Source organism: Balaenoptera acutorostrata, chromosome 11 (genome assembly GCF_949987535.1).
Source record: "Balaenoptera acutorostrata chromosome 11, mBalAcu1.1, whole genome shotgun sequence".
Lineage (NCBI taxonomy): Eukaryota > Metazoa > Chordata > Mammalia > Artiodactyla > Balaenopteridae > Balaenoptera > Balaenoptera acutorostrata.
The window spans coordinates 8845256-8862924 of NC_080074.1; the positions used below are offsets into that span (position 1 = coordinate 8845256).

At 39.1% G+C, this 17669-nt stretch overlaps 1 protein-coding gene and 1 pseudogene across 4 annotated transcripts in view; one reads left to right on the plus strand and one right to left on the minus strand.

Moving 5' to 3' along the window:
• The window catches only part of TNRC6B (trinucleotide repeat containing adaptor 6B), a 263020-nt gene that overhangs the window by 153796 nt on the left and 91555 nt on the right, over window positions 1-17669 (minus strand). For all 4 annotated transcript variants that reach the window (XR_009009751.1, XM_007189093.3, XM_007189092.3 and 1 more), the window contains exon 4: window positions 11515-11582. Coding sequence is in view for 3 of the 4 variants with exons in the window: in XM_007189093.3 (XP_007189155.2) it covers window positions 11515-11582 (68 nt within the window). In the remaining variant the exon portion in view is untranslated. The remainder of the gene's footprint in view (window positions 1-11514; window positions 11583-17669) is intronic.
• Window positions 3055-3603, plus strand: LOC103018797 (U3 small nucleolar ribonucleoprotein protein IMP3-like; annotated as a pseudogene).

The window sequence follows — 17669 nt, forward strand, 5'->3', positions numbered from 1 at the left end:
GGCAAATATTAATACAAATTAATATAAATATGTTATTTTTCTGAATTTTGTATTTGTCAACTTTTAAGTTGCCATTTTTGTGATTTCTTTCCTCATTGTAAATAAATATTCACTTTTGTACCAATTATGTATTTGAAATTTTCTTTTTCTTTTTTAAAAATTTTATTGGAGTACAGTTGATTTACAATGTTGTGTTAGCAAAGTGATTCAATTATACATATATGTATATTCATCCTTTTTTAGATTCTTTTCTCATATAGGTTATCACAGAATATTGAGTAGAGTTCCCTGTGCTATACAGTAGGTCCTTGTTGGTTATCTGACTTTCTTTTTCCTAAAGAGCATTCCCACAAAACCTAGATTTGCTCCTGGTCAGAAAGAAGGGTCTCTTTGCCTGAACAAAGGCATGAGAGGGGGAAGGAAACGAGATATGCATGGAAGACCTTACTGAGAGACACTGGGCAGGAGCAGGAAGGTCCTTTAAACAGTAGAGAAAATATGCATAAGTAGGCTAAAGGCATCTTATGGAGGCCCTTGGAAGCAAAGAAAGAGTTCAGACTTGCATAGAAAATCTTTTTTTTTTTTTTTTTTTGTGCAAAATAATAATCTACTGGCTTACAGGTAGGGACACTTAAAGAGAAGAATCTGTTAAAGCTGGATCTGTTGGAATATATTTAAGAAAGTACTGAATATAAAGTCAAACGTGACAGGTTACCAATTCACTTTTCTTCTGCTAACAATAAATAAAATATTCTGAAGTTAGGATTTTTAGTTACCCCACTTCAGATTTTCAAAGTTAGTGTGCAGAACAGGGATTCTTAACAGTCTGTGGAAACTTACTGACATCTTCATTTATTCAGTATATATTTATTGACGTTTTCTGGTGCCAATGGCAGTGACCATGCTGGCAAAAGCTTCTGTTCTTGTAGAGCTGAAGACAGAGCAAAAAGCCTTAGCCTGGCCTTTCACTGCCTGCCATCATGTTGTACCTCCTCTTTACTACAATCTCCCTCCCCCTCCACCCCGTACTTCTGCCAAAACCTCAGTTCACAGACTCCCAGTGGGAAAGGAAAGGCGCAGTGCTTAGGGCAGGACTTGTGTCCATACCCTCCAGTGAACATAAAATTTGGGAGAAATAAACACTACCTTCTCCTCATGACACCACTGGAAATTCTTGCAACTGAACATGCATTTCGTTATCTATATTTACATAATGCTATGTATTTCAAAACATTTTACAACTATATGATAACAGTAATGTCTCCAAAAAAGCAGCCTTAAAACAATTTCAAGGAACTGTGCAAATACATTTTACTACATTTTGCCTTTCAAGTAATATTTTTCCATGAAAGCATATTATTTGTCCATAAGTAAAATATAAGCTAAATAAATAAGACTTTTATTAAATTAACTGTAGTTTTCTGAGAGCCACATGAGCTACCCTATTCATTGTTGTTTAAAGTCACCACTTTAACCTGTAAGTAAGTGTAGCAGCAATCCACAGTCTAGTCATTTTCAATTATGAAACACAGGAAAAACCTCATAAAATAGAGTTTAGAACTTAAAGATATTTTCAAAGAATTAATTTTTTAAGTGACTTCAACGTATATTAGAAAATTTATTAGCAACTGAAAGTTTCCCAAAGACCTAGTATAAAATGTTTATGGTTATACTAAAATTCCCAGCAGGAAAAATTCCATGAGCATAACTATCTATTGAACCTCTTTGTGGCATTTTCAAAATACTAATAAACTTGAAAATAACTCTCACTTCCTTTCTCCCAAAAACAATCTGAAAAGATTATATAGAAATCCAGGGACTTCCCTGGTGGTCCAGTGGTTAAGACTCACACTCCCAATGCAGGGGGCCCAGGTTCCATCCCTGGTCAGGGAACTAGATCCCACATGTTGCAACTAAAGATCCCACACGCGGCAACTAAAAAAGATCCTGCATGCCACAACGAAGATCCCACGTGCTGCAACTAAGATCTGGCGCAGCCAAATAAATAAATATTAAAGAAAGAAATCCAACTATTTTCCTGATGTCCAGCTTACTGCTGTGTAGTAATGATTGAGTTTACAAAGCATTCAATTTGGTACTTCTTAAAAAGTTTATTTCAACATGTATATATTTTAATGGTCCAAAGGAAAAAAAAAGTTGGTGAAAAACTGATGGTAAAAACAGAAAATAAAATGTTAAAAACAAACAAACCAAAAAACCCTTTCCTATGGCCAAATACCAAGGTTTGTGTTTTGAAGATAATGATCTATAAAATGAGTGATTTGGAAATACTTTCATTTTCTCTGTATTTAGGAAATGCTACAGAGCTTCGCAAAGCCTTTAAATAAGCACCAAAAGAATGGTTCCCAAAGAGTTTAGTGTTAAATTCGGTAGTCAAATATAAAACAAGGGCTATCAACTGTAGAGATTTAGAAAGAATAAACTTTTAAAAGTTGTACCACAGTGTAAGATGAATGTGAGGAAGAGAGAACTGTAGGTTAAGGAGTTAGAGTAGGAGCAGAAATAACGGTAAGGACTAACTATCAGAACTTACAAAAGGTCTGTATAATTAACAATTCAGAAAAATTAAAAGGGCATTTTATAACTAGACATTTAAGTTGGGAAGAATGTAATTAGTAAGAAGAGAATTTAATCAAGACATTGTTGTTAAGACATTTAAAAAACAGCACCTCAAGCACAAAACCATATTACACCACACTGGGGTATAAAGGGTGGTGCTGACTCCCTAAATTACACTCTTCTCTCTGAATCAATATAAACCTGTCTTCAACACTTCGATTTCCTTACAGGTCTCCGATGCAAGAATAGATTCTCCCTTAGAAAGAGAAGTTAAAAAAGCACCCCAGGAGAGTAGAAATATAGAACATGATAGAATTAATTATATCAACAATCCCTAAAAGGGGGATACTGTCTATAAAATACATTATTAAATGAGATTTTTTTGGTTTTTAAAATTTTAATATGCTTTAACACAACATATATAACAGATTATCATCTCAACATAAAACAATATAGAGCATCCGAGCCGCCACCATGGTGTGGAAGCTTAAATTCCGTGAGCAGAAGCTGCTGAAGCACATGGTCTTCCTGAACTGGGAGGCCACCGATCACAACCTGCAGGAGCTGCGCGTGTCGCGGTGTCATCGTTTGCAGCGGTACGAGGACGACAACGCTACAACCAGCTGAGCCTTGCTGGGCGCGCGAGCTGCGCCTGCGCGACTGGCCGAAGCGCTGCTGGACAAGTATGCTATCGGCCTAGTGCCCACATGTGGATCACTGGAGCTCTGCGATTTCCTCAAGGCCTCGTCCTTCTGCCGCCGCAGCCTGCCCACTGTACTCCTTGAGCTGCGCCTGGCGCAGCACCTCCAGGCCGCCGTGGCATTCATGGAGCAGGGCCACGTGCACAAGGGGCCCGACGTGGTCACCGACCCCACCTTCCTTGTCACGTGCAGCATGTAGGACTTCGTCATCTGGGCTGACTCGTCCAAGATCAAGCGGCATGTGCTGGAGTACAATGAGGTGTGTGAAGGCTTCGATCAGGAAGCCTATCAGGTCTTGCCTCGCCAGGGCCGCATTTTATAGATGGGGAAGCTGAGAACGGATGCCTAAGATTCCATGAAGGCGTCCTCCCCAAGAGTATGGCAGTCAATCATTGGTTCTTAAGAACTTGGCTCCTCAGCTACAGGCCACGCACAGAGCCAAAGGGTATGCTCCTTTTCCACGAAATTTTCTTAGCCTTTGGACAGTTGATAATTAAATGACTGCCTTATGGGAAGTGGTTTTGTGCTGCACTGGGGAATTGTTAGATTTTTTTTTTTTTTTTGATGTGGACCATTTTTAGTCTTTATTGAATTTGTTACAATATTGCTTCTGTTTTATGTTTTGGTTTTTTGGCCAGAAGGCATGTGGAATCTTAGCTCTGCAACCAGGGATGGAAGCCTCACTCCCTGCACTGGAAGGGGGAGTCTTACCACTGGACCCCCAGGGAAGTCCCAACTGTCGGATTCTTGTACCTGAAACACTGTAGTGTGAAAGCAAGGACTCTGGGGGGGTGCTCCCCCGCCCTCAGCCTTCCCTTCATTTTCTTCCCCCGCCCCCCAGCTTTCCTTTCATTTTCTTGTAGATGGACAGTTTGGTTTAATTTATTTAACTCAAATTCTTGCTCCTGTTCGTGATTAAGCAGTTTACAGATGATGAAGAGTTTGGTCTCAAGTTTTCATAAAATGGATGAGGTTTTAATGTTCAGAGTCCTTTCTCTTATTTAAAGGAATGCTCTCCTAATGCCAACAAATGACCTAACTGCTTTTTAAGTGCAAAAAATAAATAAACAAACAATATAAAAGTTATTAATTTTACATTCTTTTTTTGTACTAAGTCTTTGAAATCCAGGCTATATTTTACATTTAAGGTACATTTCAATTTGGCTGCTATTTTTTTTTATTATGGTAAAAAACATTAAATTTTATATCTTAACTATTTTTAAGTATACAGTTCAGTGGTATTAAGTATAGTCACTTTGCTTTGCAACAGATCACTAGAATTTTCTCATCCTGAACTCTATACCTATTAAATACTAATTCTCTCTCCTCTCTCCCCATAGCCATTGGCAACCACCTTTCTACTTTGTATTTTTATGATTTTGACTACATTAGATACCTCATATGGGTGGAATAATACAGTATTTGTCCTTTGTGACTGGCTTATTTTGCTTAGCATAATGCCCTTGAGGATCATGCATGTTGTAGCACGTGACAAGACTTCCTTCTTTTTTAAGGCTTCATAATATTCCATGTATGTATATACCACATTTTCTTTATCTGTTCACCTGTTAATGGACATTTGGGTTGCTTACACCTCTTGGCTATTATGAATAATGCTGCAATAAATATGTGTGTGCAAATATCTCTTTGAGATCCTGCTTTGAGAGAGTTGTTTTTTTTTTTTTAATTAATTAATTAATTTATTTATTTTTGGCTGTGTTGGGTCTTCGTTTCTGTGCGAGGGCTTTCTCTAGTTGCTGCGAGCAGGGCCACTCTTCATCGCGGTGCGCGGGCCTCTCACTCTCGCAGCCTCTCGTTGCGGAGCGGAGGCTCCAGACGCGCAGGCTCAGTAGTTGTGGCCCACGGACCTAGCTGCTCCGCGGCATGTGGGATCTTCCCAGACCAGGGCTCGAACCCGCGTCCCCCGCATTGGCAGGCAGACTCTCAACCACTGCGCCACCAGGGAAGCCCCCGAGAGAGTTGTTTTTAATGATGACCTTTCATAAAATGAACCAAAAGAATTAAGAAAATTCAATCGATAAAAACTTACTAGAAAAATTGAATTATTTTAGTAGGTTAAAAGCAAATATCTTTTGAGAATATGAGTGAATTTCAGCATGGAGATGTAAAGCTTAGATTTGTTTATAAGCTATATTAAAATTTTTTTTAAAGGAGGAAATGAAAAAGAGGCCAAACTCATCTTGTTAATATACCAAAACTGATATCTAACTTCAAAATAATTTACAAGATAGGTGACCATATGTGCGTGCGTTTATCTAAAAAAAAAAAAATTACAAGAAATGATATGCCCACAAATAACTAGACCACCACTTGTATCATAAATAAAACCAAATCAAAATCCTGCCTGGGTAGAAACATTTTATCTGGAATGAGCTTTCAATAAGCATGATCAAACACAATCTATGAGCAAGTATCTGCTCATGTTGTGTTTTAAAAAGCTGTAATAGTTTTATATTTACCCCTGTGTCAAACACATCATGTGATTAATACTGTGTGAGTTTAGTGTAGTAATTATATGGCAATAACCTTGGTTTGTCTGATTTGCTTCAATAGCTCATAAAGTGAATATCCTCAGAAAAATGATTATATTAGATACACTAATAGTAAATAAACCTCATTAAAAAGCAATAATATTGGGACAATATATACAGACAAATGTTTAAAGCTACACATTCTACTAAATCTTATTCACATGTACACCAGAAATCAGCACAACTGATCTAAATATTAACAATTTAGCACAAATATTTTTCAATATCAAAAGGCAATTATTTTTTCAAGAAGCTTTCTACATGCATAGCTACCTTAATCTACCTATTAATAGAACTTATTCCATTGAAATAAACATCACAGAAATAAAATAATTTTTTCAAGACTTCCAGAACCTATGGTAAAAATGTTAAATGAAGAAACAAGGAAAGTGGCACAGATCAGCTAACAGAAATAATTTTAGACCTAATCCTTACTAGAATTTGCTCTGTGACCTTGAGCGAGTTATATAATCCCTGTGCTCCACCTGCCTCTGTAAGTGAAAAAGGCTCTCCGTACAAGCTAATACCAATGAATGAGAGCCATTTTGGAAACCAATTCAGAAGAAAATTAAGTTAGATCTTTGCCTCATACCATACACAAAAATGAGTACCAGTTCAATTAAAGGTATAAAAGTGAAAAATACAGCAGAAAAACTCAGGACATTTCATCATGTTAGGGTAGGAAAGACTTCTTTAGGAAAGCACAAAACATAGAAGCCATAAAGGCTGATTTTACTACATAAAAATGTAAATGGTTTATTAGTATGACAGATACCCCAATGTTAAAAGATAAGGCCTGGGAGAAAATATTCAGAACATCCCAAAAGACAAAGGTTAATATCTACACTTTGCAAAGGGCTCCTACAAAACTATCAAAACAATCCAAAAGAAAAATGGGAGGGCTTCCCTGGTGGCGCAGTGGTTGAGAATCTGCCTGCTAATGCAGGGGACACGGGTTCGAGTCCTGGTCTGGGAAGATCCCACATGCCGCAGAGTGGCTGGGCCCGTGAGCCACAATTACTGAGCCTGCGCGTCTGGAGCCTGTTCTCCGCAACAAGAGAGGCCGTGACAGTGAGAGGCCCGCGCACCGTGATGAAGAGTGGCCCCCGCTTGCCACAACTGGAGAAAGCCCTAGCACAGAAATGAAGACCCAACATAGCAATCAATCAATCAATTAATCAATAAAAATAAATAAATCTTTAAAAAAAAAAAAAAAAATGGGAATCGTAGGTAAATAGGGTGATAACACGAAATAAAAATCAATGGCCAATAAACGAACAAAAGACATTCCATCTTATTAGTAAGCATAAAAGTGCAAATTAAAACAATAAAATATTAGAGTGGCAAAAATTCAAAGATAAATAATTTTATTGTCATCAAAGGTGTGGAGGAGGGAGACGCAAGAGGGAAGAGATATGGGAACATATGTATATGTATAACTGATTCACTTTGTTATAAAGCAGAAACTAACACACCATTGTAAAGCAATTATACTCCAATAAAGATGTAAAAAAAAAAAAAAAGAAATTATTTGATCAATACATTTTTTCACTCATCAAGGTAAACTCTAAAATCTGCTTCCCATGGGCCGAATGGGAATCCAACAATAAGAAAGAGAGTGTGAGTTTAACCTTGAGAAACTTAAAAGAATTTTATAATTGAGAATTGGATCTTGACATTTCTGAGGTAAATGACTGTGAGGAACACCTACCAATAGGGCGAATCAGAGAATGGATCTGAATGAATGGAAACATTGAATGGAGGTGTGGAATTCATAAACCTCAGCTAAAATTGGAGTCCCAACAGGCCTGTAGGGGTAGCTCTCAAACCCCCCCCCACGCATCTTCAATCACTCTGAATAGGAAGAGATGTACACCTCCGTCTCCAGCAGGAAGATGCTGCTTACTTCACTACCCAGCCGGAAGAAGAAAAGTTCTCTCGCGGGACCACAGCCCAGCCAATCAGAGACTAGCAGTCCAACCAATGAGAAGCTTCCATACTTTGGATTCTCAGCTTCCTCCAATGGACTCTTTGGTTACTTCAGCCCCTCCCAACTCCCCCTTTTTTCCTTATAAAAACAAGTTCCCCTTCCTTGTCTCTGCCCTTGCCTATGCTCCGCCATATTTCACGTATCCCGGATTGCAGTTCTGGCTATTCTTGAATAAATTCGCGTTTGCTGGTTTAAAAAAAAAAAAAAAAAGGTGTGGAGGAATGGGCACTCTCATTCACTGCTGATGGAAATGAACACTGGTATAGCTCTTTTGAAAGGTAATTTGATAGCAGCTACCTCCTTGTAAAAAAATAAACATGCCCATGAGCCAAACAGCTCCATGTCTAGACATCTATTCTACAGAAATACACCTGTGTATAAAGATATAAGAATAAGTATGTTCAATAAAGTATTATTTGTAATAATCAAAGAAGCGAAGGCCACCAAAATATTTATTAGAGAAGAATGACTATAGTACATCAGTTCAACAGAATGTTTTGCAGATGTTTAAAAGAATGAAATAGACTGCAAAAGATGTCAGACGAAACAAGCAAGTCTCAGAAGAATTATATTAGGAAAAAAATCTATTTAGTTGTTTTTTCTAAATATACAGAAAATGTTTAAGAAGATGAGGAAGGGAAGGAGGGTAAAAGAAGAGTCTCATTTTTATTTCTAAATCCACACTTACTATTTGAATGTTTTATGACAACCATGTATTACTTTTATAATAAAAAAAAAAAAGAATGGATGGGAATTTCATAAGTTATTCAGCAATGTGTCACTCACAGGATCTAGAATGTAGTATTCAGTTCCTAGATCCTACTACCCAGGATTCAATCATCCTTTGCTAACTGCAGTTCTGAGATACAAAAAATAAAAAATAAAAATTTTTTTCACTCTTTTTATTTCTGTTGCCTCAAACAAAAGAACACAGCACCTTTGCTCCCCACTCCCACAGAAGAGGTGGGCAGGTCTATCGGAGGAAGCCCCAGAGAGAAGATTCATTTCTGCTTTATCATTTCAATATATGATAGCAGACCAAGCCCAGAAAAAAACAAACAACTCCTTCCCACTAAAAAACAAAACAAAATAAAACAAGATTAATCTGTGAAAAGTTGGAGATTTGTGAAAACAAAACAATCAAGAGGAATGGTAAGGATACAACCCATGACGTTTCAAGTCTGCTGGGGCTGTTTTAAGTTCTCTAAAAGAAGTACAGTTTGTATAACATAAAACTTGTGGGAGAATCTATCCCAGCAATGTTTCCTGAATACCTAAAGAAGCTGATTCAGGATAGGGGTTACTGGAGCAGGTTTTTAAAGATAAAGACTGGTTTGTTTGGGAAATGGATACCCTTCAGAGAATAGAACCTTCATCTGTGTTTTAAAAATAGGCTTTATGCCATTTTCACTGTTTCCCCCAACTCACTCTTATCCATGAGACTTTGATCTTGACAGCTGCAATTTTGCTAGACACAATACTTTTCAGGAACATAGATCCCAAGGTTGGCAAAGAATTTGCATTCAAGAGATGTTATAAAACACTTTAAAGTCAGAAAGATCCAGTTCAAATCCTAACTTCCGTTTCAAGCTGCATTACCATGGGCAAGTTACCGACCCCAATACCTGAAGTGGAGACACTGTAAGGGTTGGAAATAACATACACAGCACCTTAAGCAAAGTTCTCAGTGCACAGAAAACCCTCGTCAAATGGGAGCTATGATTTTTATATTATAATACCTTTGACCTGAGTCTGGGAGGGGGGAGTGGATATGGGAGCAGGGCAACTGAAGTGTTCCTAGTTCCCTCTACTGGGACTAGTTGTTTGGCTTTCTATCTTGCTAAAGATGAATTGATTCCATCCGCCCATGCAGAATATAAGTGCATTTGACAGAATACAGCAAAGTTAGGATTTATAGTGTAAGCTATTTTTAAAACTGCCTGGTTAGCAAATTAAACCAGCTGTGAAAATATCCTGGTTTCCATTCACAACAAATACAACACAAACATTCTCCTTTAATGAACCTGGCCTCAGGGCAGCATAGCATATTCTGCATAATTCATTCCTAAGGGTTTCAGAGACATAATTTTCATAAGACAGACCAAAACTAAATTATTTTCTAGGAAAAAAAAAAAAAGATGAGAGAAAAGAGTTTCTCTCTACAGATTTTCTGTAAATTCCATGAATCACTGTCCCATTCAACTTAGAAGACTACTGTCTGAATAAAAAATAGTTATGTCAGTACTTTAAGCCAGTCTTAACTGTTTTTCCTTTAAAAGGGCATATGAAACACCACTCTGCTCTACAACATAATTTTTCAAGTTCTGTGACAGAGGGAGGAAAAAATCTACTCACTGCCACACAAAAGCTACCTAGAGGACTCTCAATTTCAGATTTAAAACTTATCACTCCTTAAGAAGTTAGAGGAGGGGCTTCCCTGGTGGCGCAGTGGTTAAGAATCTGCCTGCCAATGCAGGGGACACGGGTTTGATCCCTGGCCCGGGAAGATCCCACGTGCTGCAGAGCAACTAAGCCCATGTGCCACAACTACTGAGCCTGTGCTCTAGAGCCCATGAGCCACAACTACTGAGCCCACGTGCCACAACTACTGAAGCCCGCGCACCTAGAGCCTGTGCTCCACAACGAGAGAAGCCCACACACTGCAACGAAGAGTAGCCGCCGGGCTTCCCTGGTGGCGCAGTGGTTAAGAATCTGCCTGCCAATGCAGGGGACACGGGTTCGAGCCCTCGTCCGGGAAGATCCCACATGCCGCGGAGCAACTAAGCCTGTGCACCACAACTACTGAGCCTGCGCTCTAGAGCCCGGGAGCCACAACTACTGAGCCCATGTGCCACAACCACTGAAGCCTGCGCACCTAGAGCCTGTGCTCCGCAACAAGAGAAGCCACGACAGTGAGAAGCCTGCGCACTGCAATGAAGAGTAGCCCCCGCTCACCGCAAGTAGAGAAAGCCTGTGCACAGCAGCGAAGATTCAATACAGCCATAAATAAATAAATTAAAAAAAAAAAAAAAGCATAGGCCCTGCTCGCCACAACCAGAGAAAAGCCCACGCAGCAACGAAGACCCAACGCAGCCAAAAATAAAATAAATAAAATACAAATAAATAAATTTATAAAAAAGAAAAAAAAAGTTAGAGAAGACATCCTGAATTACTTAGAACGTTGGCTAAGTTATATTATTTATAATTCCTGTTCCTTTAGGGAAACAATTTGTTATTTAAACAAAGATCAGAAGTATAAGTAACTAATGGAATAGAATTTCAGGAAGTATTATTCAAATGAATTCACACTTGGAATGCAGGGTAACAGTCTATTAATTAAGTTCACTTCATAAAGACATTGCTAAGAAAAGGATATACCATTTTATGCTGTCTTTGGAAATCAACCAGACTGAGTTAGTTCAGTTTGGAACATCCTAAGCCTTAAAGCCTTTGCTAAAGCGTGACATAAATTTTGATTAGTCAAGTGTGAAAAACTACAAAGCCAACTTTCTTGTCCCTCCAGTTAGTCTGTCTATAAATAGAAGCAATGCATTAACAGCCACCAAAGCAATTCGTGAGTTCCACAATGTGCCCAACATATACATCCCTTGCAAACATGCTCTCAGCATGTTTAACCAAAGTGTTGCTGAAGATCTGTAATAAGACCCTTTTTAAATAAACTGTAACTCACTGTTTGCTTTCTTCACCAGGAGGTGGAGTCTTGCCATGCCCTTCCATTACAAAATCCTCCTGTTCCACCTGTAAAGGCAAGTACCACAAGTCAGCAGTAGTCAGTAACTAAGATGTAATCACTCCAAAGTGCCAGGGCCTGTGCTTACAGAACCGCATGGCATTTCACTATACTGCCTAGGACAGAAGCCTCAGCCAGTGGTTTTCACTCTCCAGGTTTGCTTATGGCATCTCTGCTTGGGTGACCAGATTTGCAGAATAAAAAAGGAAGCATGCTGATTTGCAATTCGTAATTGTGACAAAAGATTAGCATCCAGAATATAATAAAGAATTGCTATGAATCAGTAAGAAGAAGACAACCTACCAGAAAAATTTACAAAATTATTGAGTAGGAATTTCACTGAGGGGGACGCATAAATGGCCCGAAACTTATGAAAAGATGTTCAATCTCCTGTCAATCAGGAAAATGCAAATTAAAACCACAAAGAGATACCAATTCACAACCACCAGGCTGGCTACAATTAAAAAGTTGGGCAATACCAAGTGTTGACAAGGGTGCAGAGCAACAGCAGCTCTCATCCATTCCCAGTGGGAGGGAAAATTGGTACCACTACTTTTAATAAGTCTGCCCTTATCTAGTACACTTGACTATGTACTTACTGTACAAACCAGTGGTTGCACTTCTAGGTACATACCCTAGAGAAACTTCTGCACATATACAAAAATATTTTTTGGAGCATTATTTTTAACAGGAAAAAAAAATAAACATTCATCAACAATAAAGTAGATAAACAGGCTATGGTGTTTTAAGACAATAGAATATTATACTGCATGAAAATGAATGAACTACAGAAACACACCTCAACCTGGATGAGTTACAAAAACACAATACTAGGTGAAAGAAGCAAGTCACAAAAGAATACATACACAGTTTAAATCCATTAATATAAAATTCCAATATATACATTTTTAAGCCATATATGTGTATATATAGACATATATGTATATTTATGGTTTATAAAACTATAAAGAAAAGGGAATAACTATTACAAAACTTAAGCTAATTAGTATCTTAGGGAGTCGGGCAAGAGGGATTCGATCAGGAAGGGACACATGGTGGTTTCTGGGGTATGGTTAAATTCTATTTCTTGGCCTATGTAGTAGGTATATGAGCATTTATTTTATAATTATTCTTTTAACTGTATGTTTTTCTTTTCTCTTTTATATGTATGGTTTATTTCTCAATGCAAATTTTCAAAGGAAAAAGAAAGCATTTTACTATTCCAGATGGTTTACTGATCAATAAAGGAAGATAAGTACAGAGATAGAGCTACCTCCACAAACTGGGACTATCAGTCCTATGAAAACTTCCCCAAAAGGCATAATCTTAAAATATCAAACAGAAGTATTCAAGGAGATAGATCTCAACAGATGTATTCAAGGATTATTCCCTACTTAGAAAAATACCGTCCATTTCTTATAGAACCTAGTAATCTGGAAGACAGACAACAGTAACATAGATACACACCATAATGAAACCCAAATAAAACAAAAGGCTTTCCAGCTCTGCAACCCTCTGCAGTCTTCATTTCTCAGAAATACTGGAGAAGATGGAATAGTATTAAGAGGCTATGTTTCAAAAAGAACAGAAAAATCGAGAGGTTTACTTTATTTCCATTAAAAGGAGAAACTGGAGGAAGTGTAAGCAAGAATAATAAAAGACACATACTGCATACTGTGAAATTCAAACCAGGTTTCGACTTTTATTCTTCTCTACGGACTTCCTGATTCTGCAGCCTACCAGATTTTGCCAAGGAGAGGGAGGATTCTTCCAATCCTAAATTTACACAGTGATCTAAACCTCCAGAAGAAAAAACATGGTTATAATGTTGCAAAGGGAACTTTATGAGGAGCTGGAGATGATCTTGATCTGGGTTGTGGTTACAAGAAAGTACACATACGCGGAAAAAAAAAATCACTGAACTGTACATTTTATGCACTTAACTCTACAAATAAATGTTATGCCTTAATTAGAAAAAAAAAGATGACACATTGTTTAAATTTATTAAAGTTCCTTGTAATCATTTTCTCAAAGAATGACTATTCTCCCACTTATATATATTATGAAAATTTCTTGATTTTTGACCTTTAAAAATCCTCCCCAGTTAAAGAGCTCTACATTGTGGACTTAGCCTCTGCTTACTAGTTTTTTTTAAAAAGGCTTATCTAGGGACTTCCCTGGTGGTGCAGTGGTTAAGAATCCGCCTGCCAATGCAGGGGACATGGGTTCGATCCCTGGCCTGGGAAGATCCCACATGCCGCAGAGCAACGAAGCCCGTGCGCCACAACTACTGAGCCTGCGCTCTAGAGCCCACAAGCCACAGCTACTGAGCCTGCGTGCCACAATTACTGAAGCCCATGTGCCTAGAGCACGTGCTCCACAACAAGAGAAGCCACCGCAATGAGAAGCCCGTGCACCGCCATGAAGAGTAGCCCCTGCTTGCCGCAACTAGAGAAAGCTTGCGCGTAGCAACGAAGACCCATTGCAGCCGAAAATAAATAAATAAATAAATAAATAAATTTATTTTTAGAAAGTCTTATCTATAACCATTTCTAATTAGCACAATAATGAGAAGAAATAATAATCAAAAAGCCCACAGCTTGGGACTTCCCTGGTGGCTCAGTGGTTAATAATCCGCCTGCCAATACAGGGGACATGGGTTCAAGCCCTGGTCTGGGAAGATCCCACATGCTGTGGAGCAACTAAGCCCATGCGCCACAACTACTGAGCCCATGCGCCATAACTACTGAAGCCCACGCGCCTAGAGCCTGTGCTCCGCAACAAGCCAGCGCAATGAGAAGCCTGTGCACCACAACAAAGAGTAGCCCCCGCTCGCCGCAACTAGAGAAAGCCCGTGTGCAGCAACGCAGACCCAATGCAGCCAAAAATTAAAACAAAACAAAACAAAACCCCATAGCTTCAACAACCTCCCCTATACTGGCTTTCGAATCTTTAACTGCAGCCCTCATATTTTGCATATCTGGGTCTCTACTTGGATGGCCCAATAGGTCCAAAATGAAACATCATCTTTGGCCTTAAATTTCCACTCCTTTTTATATCCCCTATCTCTGTAAATGGTGCCATCTTCACCAAGATCCTTAAACAGGAAACCTACAGTCAAGGTTATAGGTTCTCCACCTTCCTTCCTTAACCCCACATCCTATTAATCACCAAGTACAGTGGCTTCTACCTCTAAACAGCTCTCATACCCATTATCCCTTCTTTATCCTCTTTAACTGCCATAGTTAAAGCCAGCTTCTCTAAATCTCACTACTACAAAAACCTTCTCACTAGCCTTTGTGCTTCTGGGTCCCATCTCATTTCAATCCATCCTCCAAACCACTTCCATCAAATGGACTTTGTGAAATGCGAACATGATCACATCACTCTCCTTGAAATTCTTAAATGGCACTCTATCACCTGTCTTGAGGTATAAAATTTCAGTTCATTTGCCTAAGTGATCTTTATTATCACCCCTGCCTCACTCACCCTTTCTGAACCCCTGGTGGAGCACACACCAACTCTTCACCCCTCTGTGCCTTTACATATAATGTCCCTTCTTGCCTAGAAGCCCTGGTCTTCTGCCTTACATATACTTCATATTTCTGCTCATTCTTTTAAGTATTAATTAAAATGCTTTTCCCCAGAAGATACTACCTCCTTCACCAGGGTTCATACCTTTTCTCACTCTTCATCATCTCAGAAGGCAATAAAAACGGTCCAGAAAGATCACTGCTCCTTATTGCCACTTCCTATTTTTCTCAAGTCCACTTCCAGTCCCTTCGCATCTTAATTTCTTTTTTCTACAAATGTCTTGAACACTTTGAACTTAATTTGATGATCCCCACCACTCCTCCCCCTTGACCTCATTTTCAGGAGCTTCAGTACTTTTATTCATAAAACTTACACCATATCCTCACCTTTCTCCCATTACCATTCATTCATTCAACAAATTATTTATTGGGTACATACTACATGCTAGGTACTGTGCTGAGGTAATGGGGAAGAAGACAGTCTTTGCCCCCCAAAAAACTTACGGATTGGTGGGAAAGACAAACAAAAACTAGTCAATTAAAATACAGTGTGAGAATGCAATGAAACAAGGAAGGAAGGGCACTTAACTCAGTTTAAAGGCATCAGATACTCTAGACCCATCCTAGACAAAAGATCCATCTCCTTCCTGCTTCAGGGAGGAGATGGGCAGGACCGGATGCTGGGCCTCGCCATCCATCTGGACCGCTCCACACCGAGGTCCATGAATTCTGAAATCCGCCTCCGACCATAAGTGCCTCTTCCACTCCCTCCCTCCATATGAATCTGTAAGGAGTCCTCATTGTCAGGTCTACTTCTGTGGTTCTTCTCTTTCCTCAGAGTCCATTCAGAGGCTCACCCGCAGGCATTTCAGTGACTTTCCTCCATAATGTCCTAGATTTGCTCACCACCAACTTGTCCTTAGGACATTCCTGTCTTGCCAAACCCTTCTCTTTTTCTCTTCAGCTCCTGGAGTGCAGAGCTGGAGAAAGTTACAAAACTGGTTCCTTTACAAATTATACCAGTTAACTTCCACTCAGTGCTGACATTCAGCACCTCTGCCTGGAAGGCCCATCTTCATCCTGTCTTTCTGGTGAACTTCCATTTCACCTTCAAAAACTGGTTGAAAGTTACTTTTTTAGGAAGCATTTTCTGATATCTCCTGGCACTTCCTCCTCCTCCCTTCCAGGTGCTCCTTCCCAGTGGCTCTGTAAGGTTTAGCCAGCAGCTGTGATCCTTTGTTCACCTGCTTCCCCCCACTCCCCCAAACACAGCCTCTAACACAGCCCTTCTGGTCGGTTGTTCATTCTTTCAACACAACTGCCAAATGCCTTCTAGGTGCTAAGAACTGGGCTGAATGACTGACCTACTACACCACACTCCTTACTTATTTATCCTGTACCTTTTCTATCTCCTCAAAGACTCTAAACCCATCCACTAAGCATCCTAAGTCTTTCCTTTCTGAAGATGACAATGCTATCCCACACAAAGTCCCAAAAGCCCCTCGTTTTTTTCTCTTGTGAGTATATCACAAACCTCTGTGTCATTGCCCATTTGCCCCCCACTGACTGCTCTGCAAGGCTAACCTCACCACTTGTTTCCAAACTCATGACCTACACCACACTGCCTTCTCTGGGATCTCACTACCTAAGGAACCCTTCTTTCTCCCTTTCCAGTAAATTCAACTCCTCAAGCTACAAATATTTTATAATCTCTTCCATTCTGAAAAATTATTTTTGGCCTTGTGATCCTCTCCAACTATCCTCCTGTTTTTTCCCTTCCCTTTACTAACCAAATTCTTTAAAGACTAAACTACACCCCCATTTCTTCCGTGTTCTCATCACTGAGCACGCTCTTCTGCTGCTTCCCCCACCAACACATATGTACCTCCCTTCTCCCAATATATCCCAATATCCTCCCAATATAAATCACAATTTTTGTTCAAATCAATATTCAGTGCTAGCAGTGCTATTACTCAGTAAAAAACATATACAGCTGGATCATATGGAATAGTTAATTTCCTTTCTTGTACAATTTTTTCTTTTCCCTGGAACTAACAATTACTACTTCCTCTTATACTTTCTTTCAATTTTTCTGGCTTGGTATTATGTATTTTTCACTAATTCGCCCTCAAACCCTTCAACAGAGCTGTGAGTCTCCTCTTAAATAAGTTCAAACACTTCAGGTAATCTATCAATTTCACTCAGGTCTTGGAGACATTCCTCAGGGGTTTTCTCCTGTTCCAGCTGAGATTGTTTGCTCTCTAGACTGCTCAATAGCTGACACTTTGCCAGGGATGACTCTTTCCCTTCATCTCTGGGATTCCTTGCTCTCTCCCCTTCACTGGAGCATCTGTTTCCTTTTTCTCCCTCTTTTATGGTTTATTCCTGATTTAGGTGGAACACAGACTTCAATGATTTCCTAATAAAAGGTATACAGGAAGTGAATTTTTTGAGATCTTGAATGACTGAAATGTCCTTATTTTATCTATATATTTAACATATAGAATATTTTTATCCACATACATAATCAAATATAGCATTTCAAGTTAGTAAATGTTTTTC